This window comes from Eptatretus burgeri, chromosome 9 (assembly GCF_056783735.1).
Source record: "Eptatretus burgeri isolate ZD-2024b chromosome 9, Ebu_testis_v1, whole genome shotgun sequence".
NCBI lineage: Eukaryota > Metazoa > Chordata > Myxini > Myxiniformes > Myxinidae > Eptatretus > Eptatretus burgeri.
Window position 1 is genome coordinate 98,494,527 of NC_140969.1, and position 18,213 is coordinate 98,512,739.

The window sequence follows — 18,213 nt, forward strand, 5'->3', positions numbered from 1 at the left end:
TTCTGCTCGACCTCACACTGCCTTCCCCTCCCCTCTCGCTGCCTTCCCTTCCCCTGCCCTCTTGCTGCCTTCCCTTCCCTTCCCCTCTCGCTGCCTTCCCTTCCCCTCTCGCTGCCTTCCCTTCCCCTCCCCTCTCCCCGCCTTCCCTTCCCCTCCCCTCTCGCCGCCTTCCCTTCCCATCCCCTCTCGCTGCCTTCCCTTCCTCGCCCCTCTCGCTGCCTTCCCTTCTCACTCATACTGCCTTCCATTCCTCTCACTCATGCTGCCCTCCCTTCCCCTCTCCCTCTCACTGCCTTCCCTTCCCCTCCCCTCTCGCTGCCTTCCCTTCCCCTGCCCTCTTGCTGCCTTCCCTTCCCCTGCCCTCTTGCTGCCTTCCCTTCCCCTTCCCTCTCGCTGCCTTCCCTTCCCCTCCCCTCTCGCTGCTTTCCCTTCCCCTCCCTTCTCGCTGCCTTCCCTTCCCATCCCCTCTCGCTGCCTTCCCTTCCCCTCTTACTCATGCTTCCTTCCCTTCCCCTCTCACTCGTTCTGCCTTGCCTTTTCACTTGCTCTGCCTTCCCTTCCCCTTTCACTTGCTCTGCCTTCCCTTCCCCTCTCACTCGTGCTGCCTCCCCTTCCCCTCTCACTTGCGCTGCCTTGCCTTCCACGCTCACTCATGCTGCCTTGCCTTCCCCTCTTGCTGCCTTCCTTTCCCCTCACTCACACTGCCTTCCCTTCCCCTCTCACTCACACTGCCTTCCCTTCCCCTATTGCTGCCTTCGTTGCCCTCTACCTCACACTGCCCTCCCTTCCCCCGGCCCTCCTCGCTCGCCCTCCCGCCTCGCTCCCACCTGTCTCTCTCTCCCACCTGTCTCTCTCCCCTCTCCCTGCCACCCCTCCTTAGTATTCCCATCAGCGAAGCGACAGGTGGTGTGTGTGTGTGTGTGTGTGTGTGTGTGTGTGTGTGTGTGTGTGTGTGTGTGTGTGTGTGTGTGTGTGTGTGTGTGCGTGTGTGTGTGTGTGTGTGTGTGTGTGTGTGATCTGCTATGGAGGTTCAAAGCGGAGTAGACACCACATTTAAGCAAAGGCACTTTATTGTTCCATTCTTTGTTGATGAATCGTCAATGGCAAATAAACAAATCATTCTGGTGTATAACAAACCAATATCCATCCCAACACCACCCTGTCAAATTAAGGGACTTTGAAGTACATCTTATTGATGTAAAATTTCCATTATTTATTAAAGCCAAACAATACACATCAATAACATCAACAGATTACTTAGTGAGTTCCATTTTCAGCATTGACATTGAAGAAGTATCACTCATTGGCTGCTCTGTTAGAGAACCCCGAATGTAGACGGTGTTTTATTTATTTGGGTTCATTATTCTGTAGTGGGAAGTTATATCTCTTGTTACAATTTATTGTCGGCAATGTAAAGATTAAACCAACACATTGGGCCCAGTGACATATTTAAAAACTGGTAGAACTGAAGGATGCAGCGGTAAGTTAAGCACAAGTAAAGAGGTACAGATACAAGTTATAATATTGTAACTCCTGGCCCCAGATTGCTCCTAAGAACGTGGATCTGCGTTCCTCTCCCAGGCTGAAGGAGTGTTCCTGCTCAGATGCGACCCTTTTTCTGCAGATCTTCCACAAAGAAATCATTGCAGGCAACGGTGAGTGCAGATATTAACACAATAAACTCTTCAAATTGCACCTCACCATCACCATTCAGATCCAGGTCATTCATGATTTTGTCCACCACACTCTGGTCCTTGGCATGCTGAGTACAAACAAGATTCTCAGATTAAAGTCAAACGTGGCTACCACAAACACTGCTTCACATTGTTGTTCAACTGTCAACCATTGCCAATAAATAGTCTTGCCTGAAAAATATTGTACATGACATCATAACATTTAATGCAGTTTTATTACTTGCAAAATCGAAGATTTTTCAAGTATTTTGTTCTGTCTGTCTGTTTGTTTGTCAATCGTCTGCAGGTCACAATTGTAAACTGATCTTCATGAAACTTCACCACATGGTAGAGTTCGTCAGAAGCAAGAAGCCTATTGTTTTTTGAGGTCAATGGGTCAACATAGGCCAAAGGTCAATAAATTTGTCGAATTTCTAAAATCCTCAATTTTCATCTGATTTGACTTGAAATTTGAAGAGGATTTATATTTCAGGTCATTGAATTAAAGCAGCCAATTAGTTTTGAGGTCAACAACAACCAAAGGTCAACATAGGCCCAAGGTCAACAACTAAGGTGGTATTTCTAAAATCCTCAATTTTTTATCCCATTTACTTGAAATTTGAAGAGCTTTTGCATATTTGGTCATTGAATTCAACCAACCAATTATTGTTAAAGTCAAATTTGTTTTCCGGATTTTGCAAGTATTGTGCTCTGCACGATGTCTTTTCTTGTTCTTTAAAAAAAAAAAAAATCCCGAAGCACGTCGTGTCAAATTTCAAAGCGAGCGTGAACCGACTGCAGTCTCTGCTACAATTATCTTTCATCTTTGTTTTTGAACAACACTTACAGATAAGAAGAAAGAAAACTCGCTCTCCAATAACTGCTTCAGCTCGGTATTGTTCAACTTGTACTTGTCACCCTCTTTTCCAGAGTATGCGTGAAATGTTGCGATGAGGCTTTCCATAGCTGTCTCAAGTGTGGATGGCATTTTCTACTTTTTGTCCTTTCCTGATGGAGGATACAACACAATGATCAGCTTTGACAAATTAGCGTCAAAATAACAGAAGAAAGTTTTGTATCCAAGGTTCATGGAGGACATGCGAAACATATGCAATGATTCAACATATATTTTACTTCATAGGATCAAAAAGTACAGAAATGTTGATGAAACCACCCATTTGCCAAGGTATTGTCTTGCGACATGTACACGTGTCCTCGCGATGTGGTATTGCTTTGATGCCACCTGAAGGCAAATCTTTGGGGCAGGTAAGCATTCTGTTCAGGACACTTGCTTTGATGTCTTCAATTCCATCCAAATATTGTTTGAGTGGTCCAAATAGATGAAGATAACAGTGTGACAAGTCTGGGCTTTGAGGGAAATCATTTATAACATCCCAACCAATTACCCTGAGAGTCGAAGTAGTCACATTTGCAGTAACACCATAACCTGGGAGCACACCTGGCCATTGTCTGCTTATTGCTTTTTTTACTTGCTGCATATCAAGTCACAGAAGTACTTTTGTATTGATGATTTTCCCACATCCAAAAAATTCCATATGAGGTAACCAATAAGGTCTCAAAAATAAGAAATAAAAACCATTGCGAAAAGCTTTGATTGATGGCTGAATCCTGATTTATTTGTTTGTTTATTTATTTATTTTGGTCATGGGGCCTAAGATTGTCATAGGGTCATAGGGCCCATAGATAAGATGACTAGTAGCATGAAATGAAGGATCGAGATCCCATTACTAGGTCACAATCGTCTTCAAGAAATCATCTCACTCCCTCTGGCAGTAGTCCAGGAGATCCGGTGCTGTGGCCACACAAATTGCGTTATGAGCAAGTTGGGTCGATTGGAATTGGATGGGATGCATTTAAATTGGAGCATAACGAATGATTGTCTTCACACTTACAATATTGACATCCGATTATTCCTCAATTTGATGAATTATCTGGTGGTTGTGAAAAATTAGCTGCTCAACATGTGTGATGTTTCCTTGAGTGACGAGTTGGTTGCATGTGAAGATGCTCATGGTTGTTCACCAATTCACAACCATTTTTGACCTCACTGCAGCAAATAAACACTCAACCAGCTGAAAAACATCCATCACCAAATAATGCCGACAGTCTTTTGTGAATTTCAGGTGATTTAATACTGTCGTTTTGAAGGAAATTAATGATACAGCTCTACTCCACAGCACATATGTGGCTATATTGGACGCTATCTTGGTTTTGCCCAGAATGTCATTGGCAGTGATTGCACTTCCCGGTATAAATTGCTCAAGGGGGACAATAATTGCAAAATATACAGGCATTGAACTACAGTTTTATGCACGAGTACACCCATTCCCAATGGGAGTGGCAGGAGGGGTCATGTTGTTATCCTCTCTGGGGTAAATAGATTACTGGAGATCTAGGTTCGGGTCCGTTAGTCTGTGGGATACATGATAAGCATACATAACACGGCGTTTGTCCAAGGAGGAAAAACCACTTGGGGAGGGGGATATTATTAGTATGAATATTGTTTTGTAATAACAATAATATTATGCCGTGGGGAGGAGGGGGGCGGGGAATGAAATCACTACACCCTCCATCTTGTGAATCTTAATCCTCCTGTCAAGTTGGGTTGAGACTGGATAAGTAATGACCGAATGTATCATGGTCAAAAAGACAGACATAAAGTTGCGCACACACATACTGTGTGTATATATATATATATATATATATATATATATATATATCATCACACCATTTTAAAGCATTTATCCCTGAGCAGGGGTCAGCTTTTTGTGGGCTCCAATCACGGTACCCTTTCTTGTAGCAATGTTTTTACAGCCAGATGCCCTTCCTGACACCAACCCTTTAGTCGCCTTCGACCCTGCAGGGATAATTACCAGTATACTAGTGCTAATTTCGCCGACCTTTGGAAGGATGACAGGCTGAGTGTGTTGCTAACTCAGCAGCCAGCGGGGCTCAAACTCAGGACCCCAAGGATCCCAAGCCACTGCCTTAACCACTGAGCCACACCAGGCTCATATATATATATATATATATATATATATATATATATATATATATATATATATATATATATATATATATATATATATATATATATATATATATATATATATATATATATATATATATATATATATATATATATATATATATATATATATATATATATATATATATATATATATATATATACGGTGTATATATATATATATACATATATATACGGTATATATATACGGTGTATATATATATATATACATATATATACGGTATATATATATATATATATATATATATATATATATATATATATATATATACGGTATATATATATATATACATATATATACGGTATATATATATATATACATATATATACGGTATATATATATATATATATATATATATATATATATATATATATATATATATATACATATATACATATATATGTGTATATATCTTCTTCTTCTTTCGGCTGCTCCCGTAAGGGGTCGCCACAGCGGATCATCCGTTATGATCCGCATAATGATTTGGCACGGGTTTTACGCCGGATGCCCTTCCTGATGCAACCCTGGTCGCCTCTTACGACACAGGGATATGGTACACCTATTCTAACCGGGGCATACACCGGGCCCAGTACAACTGGTACTCACTTCGCCGACCTCTGAAGGATGACAGGCTGAGTCAACCTCCTGGTGTGTATTAATTCAAGCGGCCAACGGGGCTTGAACTCAGGACCTTTTGGATCCCAAGCCGCTACCCTAACCACGACGCCAACACCAGGCTATATATATGTATATGTATACTGTATATGTGTATGTATATATGTATATATATATATATATATATATATATATATATATATATATATATATGTGTATATATATACACATGCATATAGATATGTATATTGTTGCGGCCCGGGGTCGGGACGAGAAGACCACGAGGGGGGAAAGCCATCTTAGGTTCCCACCAGACTCTCCGGAATCGCAGGCCGTCACACACGGACAACTCCGTGATGCGGCAGATTGATAATTGATCGTAAATGCCAATAACTCAACCACATGACCTCGGGTCCTCCGTCTACTGTTTAACCAGTTTCCTAAAATAGTCACTTGACCTAATGACCGAGGGATACGCCCTCGGTATGCCTTGTCCATACTGGGTCACCTGACAGGATCATATGCAGCCGAGCGTAACTGCCAATTACATACCGGCTCGAAGAACGGACTGTTGGGAAATAAAGTCCCGGTTGGGCTGGGATACGGACCATGCTGGATCAACGAAGGAAAAGACGAAAACGAGCTGGGAACATTTCTCTACAATCATTTATTAACAAACAGGTGAGGAAAAGTATGTGGCACAACAAATGGATTTATTATTGTATCCAAGCAGGGATAGTAAGGAATTCGTGGAGTGTGACAAACAGAAAGCAAGCAACTTAGAAAAACGGACAAAGAGCAGACTTATTCCGATATATCTTCCACATTCTTAACTTAACTGTCCTAGCGACAGACGCCATCACACACACACACACACACACACACACACACACACACACACACACACACACACACACACACACACACACACACACACCAATGAAGATGAGATAATCAGAAGAAAGGAGTGGAGATGAGGGCTAGCGGCCTCACAATACCTTCTACGGTTGGCCGACCGCGCTCCCCAGTACGCTTTGTGGGACGCTCCACTGAGCGATCCCACCTTGAGAGTCGGCGCGTTATCTCCTGCTTGGTTACTGTCCAGTCCAGAGAGTGGGCGGAGCAAACAGGCAAGGACGGCGGATAAGTGGGTGGACCCAGAAGGCGAATAAGGCAGGAGTCAGGCGGGGAAGGCGGATCAGCAGGTGAATGTGGAGATCCAGAGAGAGAGAGAGAGAGAGAGAGAGAGAGAGAGAGAGAGAGAGAGAGAGAGAGAGAGAGTGGATCTAGCATGCGAGGAGGGTGGAGCATCAGGCGAATGTAGAGATCAATCCCCGAGAGTGAATGGCTTCATGATCCGCCTTTTATAAGCCCCATGATGTAGGGTGGGGTGACGACCCGAAGTAATGCGTCATCACCCGAAATCGTGCGCTCCTATTGGACCCTGGCCCCACACTGCCAGGCTCCTCCAGCCGGAAGTGGTCCCATTTGTACATTCGGCGCAACATGGCCGAGCTGCAGAATTGTCTTGCACTGAACACCGCGACATGAATCACCTTACACCAAACTCCCCGGCCGTGTTCCGGTGACTGGACAAGGATCACGTCGGTCACACATGCCCGTTCAGGCACCCCCGGTGCTCTGCGGTTGGCGCTGGTCAACGCACTTGTTCCGTTTGCACACCACGTGGTCCAAGCAGTATGGGCCGTACAGCATGCCCCTGCTTGGTGGCGACTGCATGGAGGCGGAGGTGCGAAGAGGCTCGGGATGACCTCTGCTGTTTGCGGGAGACATTCGTTGCCGAGGTGGCGAGCGAAGGTCGATGGTGAGACACCCTTGTAAATCAGCGTGCAGACCCGAATGAAGATGTGCGCCATGCGCGTTCCGTACCGTGTGATAGTAATTATCACAGGGCTGCGCGCATCTCTGTTATTGTGCATTTGCACCTGCTCGCGTTGTATCATGGATTGAAGGAAAGGATTGGATGTAAATCAGGGTTAAAAAGAAGACAGATATAATTATTAGATGCAGATTCGAATGAAAGGGCATGCCGCGTGCTTCCTGTACAGTGTAGGTGGAGGTTATCTCAAGACTGTGTGAGTCCCATACAGTCTGGTGGTGGAGAGTTTTTCATCGAGATTTTAACAGGCAGCCGTCTAGGTGCGGTGCCTGCTTTGACTTATTTCATGGATAAGAGGAAAGAGTTGGAATGAAATCAGGATTTAAAAGAAGATAGAGATATAATTAGACCTAGCTATAAGATCCACACAACGCATTTCGTCCCGTTAACCCATTTGACATGAGGGGAAGGTCTAACTGCACGTATACTAACAAAATAACTGTCTGGGGATCACTATGTTTGGTGCCATTGCCTTATAGGCATGCGGTTTTCAGAACCGCAACAATATGTATGTGTATATGTATATATATATATATATATATATATATATATATATATATATATATATATATATATATACACACTAGCTGGGAATGCTTACACATTGTAAGCAATAACGCTCACCTGCATTTGTTTTTGTTGGGTTTTTTTCATTTATTTATATTTCCACTTATGGACATGTTCCGATGGTTCTGTGATTTAAAAAAAAAAATTATTTTTATGATTTTTTTTCTGGTGTATTGGCTTTGATGTCCATTGGCACGCCAATTACCTCCACTTCCACATTGTCTCGGGTCATTCACGTGCATTTATTTTCTTCATTTTTTTTTCATTCAATTATATTTTCATTTATGGTTTTTTTCCAATGGTTCTGTGATTATTTATTTATTTATTTTATGATTTTTTTTTCCTGGTGTATTGGCTTTGATGTCTGTCGGCACGCAGCATTTCAGCTTTCATTTCCCAGACAGTTATTTCTTTAGTTTGTGTGTAGGTATATCCTAGCCATGTGTCCAGGGGTTTGTAGGGAGGAAATGCATTGTGAGGATAGTCTGTGTATTCCCGGTGTGATGTCTCCCCATTTGCCGCTTTTGATCTCCTCACTCCACCAACAATTCACTTCACCAATCCTCAATTCAACAACCCATCTTTCATCCTATCGGTCTTCACCTGATCGATTTTTCAGCCCTGCGGTCGGTTTATTCTCATCCTTCGATTCATCTGTACTCGGTCATTCCTTCACAATTAACAATGTTTATCCGTCTGTCCATCCCGTACTCCTTGGTCTAAAGTCACCACCAACCACCATCAAAACCCGTACGGGCGAACAAGTCCGTCACTGTCAGAAACAATGAATTCTCCAGAATGGTAATGAATTAATTATCTTCCCCCAATTACCATGGCGTATACATAATGGATAGAAAGTTTTTGCCCCACCGATTGGCTCCGCAATTAGCCAACGCTGCACTCACGGTTCTGTTCGGCCGTAATAAGCACTCAGATGCACTTTGAGGGCATGATCCTGAGTTAAGGTCATTAGACACCAAGAGGTATCACAATGAAGAAGGTGTTAGGACCTCGCTCTCATCAACCGCTTCACAACAACCACCTCCACCACCAACACCTTCTCCACAACAGCCTTCATTACAACCACCTTAACCACAACCGCCCAACCAGACTACCCTCACGACCACCACAAAACGCCAGCCACGCCACCATTACTACAACCACCGTAACCACCTTCACCACAACCACAACTGCATTTCCACCTTGGCACACGGTTGCGAGAAGCCTGGCATTCATCGGGGGGAGAACGGATGACGGTCTCACCCCTCCCCCCCCAACGACAGACCCTGCGAGTGGATTCTCAACACGTGCGGAAAAGACGAAAGCTATGGAAAACACGAAAGAAAGGCCCCGATTCAGGAGGAAAAACGCCCTTCTTCTGGAAGTTTCCCGCGCGTGCTGGAAGAGGGGGGCGGAAGGGAGGGGCGAGGTGCCGTGGAGATAAAAGGGCGCGCTGAACGCAAGAGAGGTGTGTGAAGGAGAGGAGAGGTGTGTGGAGGAGAGGAAAGAGTGTCGTGTCGGAGTTGTGAGCGGTTGTGTGGAGCCTTTGGTCACCGAGTCGTCTGGAGTCTCTGCAGTCAGTGACGAGCTGGAGAGAGAGGAGCGCAGCGGAGCCAAGGCACGCGGCCTGCCGGACCGTGCCTAACCGTGGGTCGCTGAAGAGGGGACATCGAGGGTCGCCCTCGCGAGTCACCACGAGGAACAAGGTTGCCAGCCCAGTCTCTCAGAGCCTTTGCGGTCTACACGGCTCCGTGTTTATAAAGACCCCAAGAGGTCCAGTCTACCCCTCATCTGTCCTGGGGTTTTTCCTTGTTTTTCTTTGCATGAACGTTGTGGCGCCATGTCTCCAAGTAGAACTGTTAAGTGTGTACATAATAAATAGAGGGTAGTAGCTCTTTTGCATTGCTCGTGGTTTGTCCCTTACATGTTGCTTAATTGCATGCGTGCTTTTGTTTTGCCTTTGTCGATTGCAAACTGCATGCGTATCTTGCCTTGCTTGATTACATGATTACATGACTGCATGACTGCATATGTGCCGCTTTTTCAATAAATGTGCTTGTTCAAATGTTAACCTGTTCGTTGCGTCCTTTCCCTAATTGAACTGCCATATTGCACTCGGAAGATAGTTGGTTATTAAATAACCGATAATAGAATCGGGTCCAACGGGGCCTCGCGATAACACCCCACTCGGTTATCCCAAAACGGAGTGAGCTGCTTAAGTGGCTCGTTTCCAAGCGGGCCTCGTTGAAGTACAATCTCTCAGTAATTTACCCGCGCGATTAATTAGGTAAATCGAAGAATCGGCGATCGGACCCTGTAACGCGCAGGTAAAATACGGACAAGGTTGTGGTGTGCTTAAAACACACCCGTGGCTGGTTTTCGGCGTTGATCCGGAAAGCCGCGACTCAATTGTCCGTTCGGTGGGCAAAGCGGCCACTATTGGTTAAACGCGGTCGTTTGCACTCCGGCGGGTGAGAATCTGTAACAATATATATACATATATACACAGTATCTATCTATAATTCCAGCAATGTGTGTGTGTGTGTGTGTGTGTGTGTGTGTGTGTGTGTGTGTGTGTGTGTGTGTGTGTGTGTGTGTGTGTGTGTGTGTGTGTGTGTGTGTGTGTGTGTGTGTGTGTGTGTGTGTGTGTGTGTGTGTGTGTGTGTGTGTGTGTGTGGCCGCTATTTCTCGACAACCACTTGTCCAATCCAATTGAAACTTGCCAGCTATATTGCTGGGGTCCTGAGTATGTGCCTTTTAAAGGTTTGATATTAATCGAACAAGTGCTTCCCAAGTTATGGCCATTTATTTACCAAACCAATAACAGGACACGTTGCTGCGTAGGCGTGGCTGATTGGGAAAGGGTGCCATTTAGTTACCAATGACAGGACACGTTGCTGTGTAGGTGTGGTCTGTGTGTCTTTTTCTGGCACGCGGTTTGAAATTTTTTTTTGTATTTTTTTTCGTTTGTTTGTTGTTTTTTTGCACGTACGGCCATGCACGTACGGCCACGGCTTCTCTTCTCTTTGTGTTTTTCCTTGCGATGACATTATGAAAAGGCAAAATACGTTGGCGCTCATTGAATAATTGGCCATTCAAACTAAATTGCGAATAATCGTAACTGTGATATGCGAACTTCTGGAGAGTTGAGGACTTAACTTCCGGACTTCCGGATAGTGATGACTTACTGTATTCTTTCCCGATTTTTTTTTTCTCGATTTATCGACTTACTGTGTTCTTTCTTTCTCGATTTCTGTACTTTCTCAATTTCTCGATATTCTCGATCAATTCTCGATATTCTCGATCAATTCTCGATAAATTATAGAGAGATAAACACAATGCCCCAATCCAGTCGTCGTTTACGAGAGCGAAGGAACGAAGCTGTGCGTCGTGCATGCGCAATGGAATCTGATGAAGCACGAGCTGCTCATTTGACATGCGACGCTACGCGCGTGACAAGGCGTCATGCAGCTGAAACGGATGAAGAACGAGCTGCTCGCTTGGCAGACAACACTGGACGCGAGGCAAGGCGTCGTGCTGCTGAAACGGATGAAGAACGAGCTGCTCGCTTGACACGCGACTCTACACGCGTGACAAGGCGTCGCTCAGCTGAAATGGATGAAGAACGAGCTGCTCGCTTGGCAGACAACACTGGACGCGAGGCAAGGCGTCGTGCTGCTCAAACGGATGAAGAACGAGCTGCTCGCTTGACACGCGACTCTACACGCGTGACAAGGCGTCGCTCAGCTGAAATGGATGAAGAACGAGCTGCTCGCTTGGCAGACAACACTGAATGCGAGGCAAGGCGTTGTGCATAAGAAACGGATGAAGAGCGAGCTGCTTGCTTGGCAGACAACACTGGACGCGAGGCAAGGCGTCGTGCAGAAGAAATCCCTCTCCAGTGAGAAGACTGGCAAATAAGGGATGCCCTGCGCCATCAGGACGTACACCGTGCGAGACTAGAGCAGGCTCACCATGAGAATCGCAACCTTGCTCGATACGATGATACCGATTTCTTCCGAGAGCAACTTCATGTTGAGTACAGGCACGCGTTGAGCAGGACCTCATCTATCTATAATTCCAGCAATGTGTGTGTGTGTGTGTGTGTGAGTGTGTGTGTCTCTGTCTGTCTGTGACTGCTGTTTCTGAACAGCCACTGGTCCGATCTAATTGAAACTTGCCAGCTATATTGTTGGGGACCTGATTATGTGCCTTTTCAAGGTTTGATATTAATCGGACAAGTGCTTCCCAAGTTATGGCCATTTATTTACCAAACTAATGACTAGACACGTTGCTGTGGCCATTTATTTACCAAACCAATGACAAGACTCGCTGCTGCGTAGGCGTGGCTGCAAAGGCTGGTAGGCAGCCGGCCAACGATGACATCACAGGCCGTGCCGGTTACGATTGGGAAAGGGCGCCTTAGTTACCGTGGCGTAGGAGTGGCAATGGTCAATGGCAGCGAATGTCATGGCAAGCAAAGACAGGGAGGTATACTTGATTTTAATTTGGATTTTAATTAACTCTGTGTGTGGAAGTATCACAGCAGTTGTTACTTCAACGCAAGCGATAATTCGTGGATTGCATGTGAACATTCCGTACGGGCACGCACCACTTCCGGAGAGTGATGACTTACTGTATTGTAATAATTTCTCGATTTCTTATGCGCATTTATAGATAAACACAATGCCCCAATCCAGTCGTCGTTTACAAGAGCGAAGGAATGGCCTGTGTGGTTGTTTGAAAGTTATTTTTTAATTTTTTGGGGTTTGCACGTACTGCCATGCACGTACGGCCACACACGTATGGCCACGCACGTACGGGCATGCGAGAGCGAAGGAATGGCCTGTGTGGTTGTTGTTTCTTTCTGGCTTGTGGTTTGAAAGTTTTTTTTTTTGCACGTGCGGCCATGCACTTACAGGCACGTACTCGTATATTAACTTCCTGAGCATCATTTATACTGATGTGAAATGAGAAATGAAAACAAACACATCACGTTGTTTGTTCATATCAATATTTAGTGTTTGATAAACATGAAATTGACATGAGAATGTCAACACATGTTTCGAAGATATTCTTCAGAGGCTCAAGGAGAGGTGCAGTCAAAAGTCAGTTTATGGTGCTCAGTATCTGGTGTGACCACCAATTACATTGAGACACGCTTGGCAAGAGCACCTAGTTGAGGACACAAGATGGTTAAAGACAGCTTGAGGGATCTCATTCCAGATCTGTACCAAGGCCTGGCACAGTTAGGCCAACATCGCCAGCTGGTGTTGAAGACTGTGCAATCATCATTCCAAGTGGGTTAATTTTTTTATTATTTATAACCTCATGCACATGAAGCAAAAAGCATAGTTAAGCAAGAGGTTCCTTTCGGTCTGTCTGTCCTTTGCGTCCGTCAACAAACGTCAGTTTATGATCAAGGAACAATTTCATTTTAATTGAATGTTATATTTTGAACACATATGAGAACATGGATCGTAAAACAAACCTGTAGTTTAGCAGTACTTTGTCTCTGAATTTGATCTGATTACACGTGCGCAGAGAGGAGGTGAGATGATCATTTTAGTCTATCTGCCTGTCTGGCAGTCAAAATTGAAAATGAAAATCATTCCAAACAGAAAACGTATTCTCTTATAGGACGTCATAAAGGACACAAACAACAGGCACAAATAACAAATGTAACCTGTTAAATAAGGTGGTGTAAACGACACCGTCAACGGTGGTAAACTTCCAGAATTTTTTCTTTTAATACGACCTTTAAAAGCTTTATTTTATTTCACTTGAGTTATATATTTGAACACCGAAGAACACAAATCACCTTCTTATAACTTCCAAAAGCCTCCAGTTTTGCAGTACTTGGGCATGGTAAATAAGGCGGTGTATAAGACACTGCACGAATGGCGGTAAACTTACGGAATTTTTTTCATACGACTGTTAAAATAATTATTTTATTTCATTTGAATTATATACTTGAACATTGTTTGGGGTAAGATGTTCTATGAACTCTCATCACCTCTGCCACCGAAAGTGGACGGAGGTTGTGTTTTCACCCCTGTCTGTTTGTCTGTCGGTTTGTTTGTTTGTCTTTGAGTAGGATATCACAAAAAGGTGTGGACGTGTTCAGACTAAACTTGGTGTACAGGTTGGGTGTGAGACAAGGATGAATTGATTAGATTTTGGTGAAAATCCGCATCCGGATCTGGATATTGTAAAAAAAATTTCATTGATTCTTTCACCGTTGAGAGATATGGTCAAAAACGATATATCACATGATATCTCAAAAAGTTAGGTGCGAAACTTGGTGGACAGGTTTGGTGTGCAACAAGGACATATTGGTATGATTTTGGTGAAGATTCAGACCCGGATCCAAGAGCTTTTTTTTTTCATTTTTAAAGTGATTCGTCACCATTGAGAGTCGGGACCAAAAACAACATATAACACGATATCTCAAAAAAAATGATGGACGGATTATGATAAATCTTGGTGGATAAGTTGTTTAGGTGACAAGAACAAGCCAGTTGGATTTTGGTGAAGGTCGGGATGCAGATCGAGCCTATCAGTGGGATACAAAACCTAAATTGTTCAGCCTGGTGGAGGTATGCACTCTACCTCGTGCCATTCTAGTTTGTTGCAGTTTTAATTGCCACATGTGTTGCTGTCTTTTTCCTTATCCCCGCCCCCATTTAATTTCAATAAACACCTTGCTAAATGAGAATTGAGTGATCATCAGCCGAGAACCTCATTGTGCATTGAGAATTGGATATAAACCCATTAAACGGGCAGTTTGGGGATGAGGCAGGTTCCCAAATTAACCCGGGCAGATGCAGAGACCATCTTGTCCCCTACCTGACTGGCTGTGATGGCCTTGATTATATTTTATAACCCCTCTGCCATTCTAGCCATAGAAAATTCCATAAGGTAGAACCCTTGCTTTTCAAACCCTATGCAGGTTCTTCTGTCGCTGCAGGCATTTACATGTAGCACATGCATGAGAAATAATCCCAATGCTACACGTCCCATCAGCTTCCAGACCAGTTTCATCGCTTGTTGGTAAGTCATCAGTGACAACATAGACAGAAATGCACACCACCGAGAATATCAAACATGTATCATGTGCAATGCCATACCAAAGGCCAAATCACGAGTCTCTCACCCGTAATGTATATATATATATATATATATATATATATATATATATATATATATATATATATATATATATATATATATATATATATATATATATTCATGTGTTTAACATTATTGAAAGTGGAATCAACATTATTGAAAGTGATGAGGCCAAAGCAAAGGGCCTGTTGCTCTCACATCACAGGAATGTCGGTGTTATTTGTTTTCTACCATGTATTCTCCAACATTGCTCCCTCTACTCTCTCTCTCAGTCCTCTGACTCTCCCCATAAATGCCTACTCTTCAGCAAGGACATCATGAAATCTCGAATGTCCACCAAGTAATGCTAGTGAAGGTTTAATATGCGCAGTTTAACGAACATCCATGGGATGGCACACACATTGATGTATCGCCTTTCCTGCAAAACATGAGTACCTTGAACAAATTCCACCTTCCTGCCAAAATCGGCTTCATGTGAAATTCATTCCGAGCCAGTGGTTTTAAAAACGCTTGGGCAAAAGTTTTCTCCGACCGGCACCCTCAATTAGGTAGGAATAATTGGGGGGAACTAAAGACTGTGGTGTGTGTTTGTCTCAGCATCATATCTATTAGCTCTCCTTTTAAGTTTCATCTGATTATAAAATTCTAAACCGGTCTTTATTGTCTTGTTCATGGTAGTTTGTATACACAGAATATAGAAAATGGCTTCCCATTTGTGATTTGTCTTTCATTCCCATCTGGTGCCTCATCCTAAGATTGTTGCACAATATTAATTCAATGGTTGTCAGCACTTGGTGAGAAAGACATTGGGGACATGTAATTAACTCGATGACTCAAACTGCTGAGATTTCAACAAAATGTACAAAGTTTCCAAATAGCCAAAGAGCTACCAAGGGATTTGAAGAATCTGTGGAAAAATCCAGACGTAATTCTTGGATTAGGAGCCGCCTTTACTTGTCCGGCAACTACTATGTTGCTGCAGCAGTTCAATTATAATTATTTCACCATTTGACACACCCCAGGTCCAAATGCCACACTCATCTGCAGCAGCCCTTAAAATAGCTGTGATGGAATTTAGAATCACCTTACTATGGTTATGCTTTTTAACAATGATGCTTGTGCTTAAATTAACTTTTCCCAAATGCATTCAATCAATCGTTATTCATGAAAGGGAATTTTGTGTATGATGATAAGGCTCAATGTATATATAAATCTTGATTTCTCTTTGCTAAAATTCCTTTGTCAAGTCTTGTTATCAACTAATATCATACGTTTTCTTCTCTAAATTAGATGACATAATAGAGAAGGGCCAGATATGGTGAACACTTCCAGTGGCAGTGCCAAATGTAATTACCATACTGATTGTATAAATGGTGATGATATGAGGGTTAAAGACTTGCTTAACTCTGTGAACATTTTGAGAGTATAAACGAACTTTTTAAAGGAAGTTAAAGGAGGAAAAACAAATATGATTAAAAGAAACAACAAAATCTTCTTTCAAAATTCATCGCTATGTTGGGTTTTAATAAATATTTAGAACTTTTTCCACCTCTTACAAGCAGATTGCACTTTTAAAAAAGGCAAGGGAATTTTTTATGTAATAAGATAAAAAGTCTAATTGTTTTTCATCATCGTTTATAGCGGAATTTTAAACTAATTTTTTTATCATCGCATTCGTAACCAACATATTGGGTGCAAGTTATAAATGTGAGTGTGTGGTCCTTGTCTAAATCATGTTTATTGTTTATTCCCTGAAAAACACAAAACTTTACATCTCTTTGAAGGATATTATTCAACATTGAGTTTGAGATTAATGAACAAGTTTACCATAGACTCTTATTGACTCACCTTGCTTGTCGAAGTTGATGTAGAACGTACAGGGAACGTGAAACCCTTAACCGTTATTATAAGAACCATTGGGTTGGAGTGTTCCATTCCACTCGTGGGGTGTAATCAACTACAAATTGCTTACGTCGTAACATTGTGCAAATAAATACAAGTTAGTGTTTAAATACAGACATATCAATTTCGTATTTTATGTAATGCATTATATGTACCTTAGTGTTCATGATGGGGATTGTATTAACGATTATAATAAATGCCACCTATCTCTGTGGTCTTATCCACTGGCACAGGAAGCTGAAATGCAGAGGGAGTGACCAAGGAGGGTGGTAACTGCCGAAGAGGGAGAAAAATGGCTTATCTGTTATAAAGAGCCTTTTTCACGACAGAGCCAAACTTACCCCCACATGAAGCAAGCTCTTAAGTGAGCAGGCATGCATGCACGACTCGCATTAGAGTACAGTATTACACTGTGCCATCAGTATCCTGAGTGTAGTCCCAAGGCCACAGTGCAGCTCTGTTCAAATCAGAGGCACAAAACAGTGCCATATGTTATTCGCATTTATATGGAAAAATCCAGCCGTACACAGTGCCTATAGAAAGTTTACACCTTCTTTTAAAATTTCCACCTTTTGTTACCTTATAGCCTGGAATTAAATTGCATTCAATCAGACTTTTTTCACCTTTATTTACACATCGTAACCCACAACTTCCAAGTGAAAAACAAATTCTACAAATTTCAGAAAATTAATTAAAAATACAAAACCAGAATATCTTGGTTTGACAAGTGTCCACCCCCCCCCCCCGAGTGAATTAATTGGTGGAAGCACCTTTGACAGCAATTACAGCTGTGAGTCTGTTTGGAGAGGGCCCTACCGACTTTGCACACCTTGATTGGCCAATATTTGCCCATTCTTCTGAACAAAACTGTTCAAGCTCAGAGTTATGTGGGAAGCATTGATGGACAGCAATCTTCAAGTCATGCTGCAGATTTTTGATTAGAGTTGGGTCTGGGCTCTGAGTGAGCCACTCAAGGGCATTTACCTTTTTTGTTCTTTAGCCACTTCATTGTAGCTTTAGCTGTGTGCTTCACGTCATTGTCATGCTGAAAGGTGAACTTCCATCCCAATTTCATCTTTCTTGCAAAGGGCAGCAGGTTTTCCTCTAGGATTTTTCTGTATTTTGCTCCATTCATTTTCCCTTCTATCCTGACTGCCCCACTCACTCCTGGCTGATGAGAAATATCCCCATAACGTGATGCTGCCACCACTGTGTTTCACAGTAGGGATGGTATTCTTTGGGTGATGTGCTGTGTTGGGTTTGTACCAAACGTAACATTTTGCATTAACGCCAAAAAGTTCCATCTTGGTTTCGTCGGACCACAAAACTTTTTGCCACACGACTTCAGAATCTC

The 18,213-nt window shown here is 43.0% G+C and overlaps 1 protein-coding gene across 1 annotated transcript; it reads right to left on the minus strand.

Annotated features, from left to right (window-relative positions):
* Positions 1 to 1,052: 1,052 nt before the first annotated feature.
* Positions 1,053 to 16,962, minus strand: LOC147020721 (protein S100-A1-like). The gene is made up of 3 exons (XM_085896300.1): positions 16,806 to 16,962; positions 2,521 to 2,681; positions 1,053 to 1,762 (listed from the first exon to the last, which is right to left on the minus strand). The coding sequence occupies exons 2-3, from the start codon at positions 2,659 to 2,661 to the stop codon at positions 1,601 to 1,603; spliced, it is 303 nt and encodes a 100-aa protein (XP_085752426.1). The 5' UTR covers positions 2,662 to 2,681; positions 16,806 to 16,962; the 3' UTR covers positions 1,053 to 1,600.
* Between the last annotated feature and the right edge of the window lie 1,251 nt (positions 16,963 to 18,213).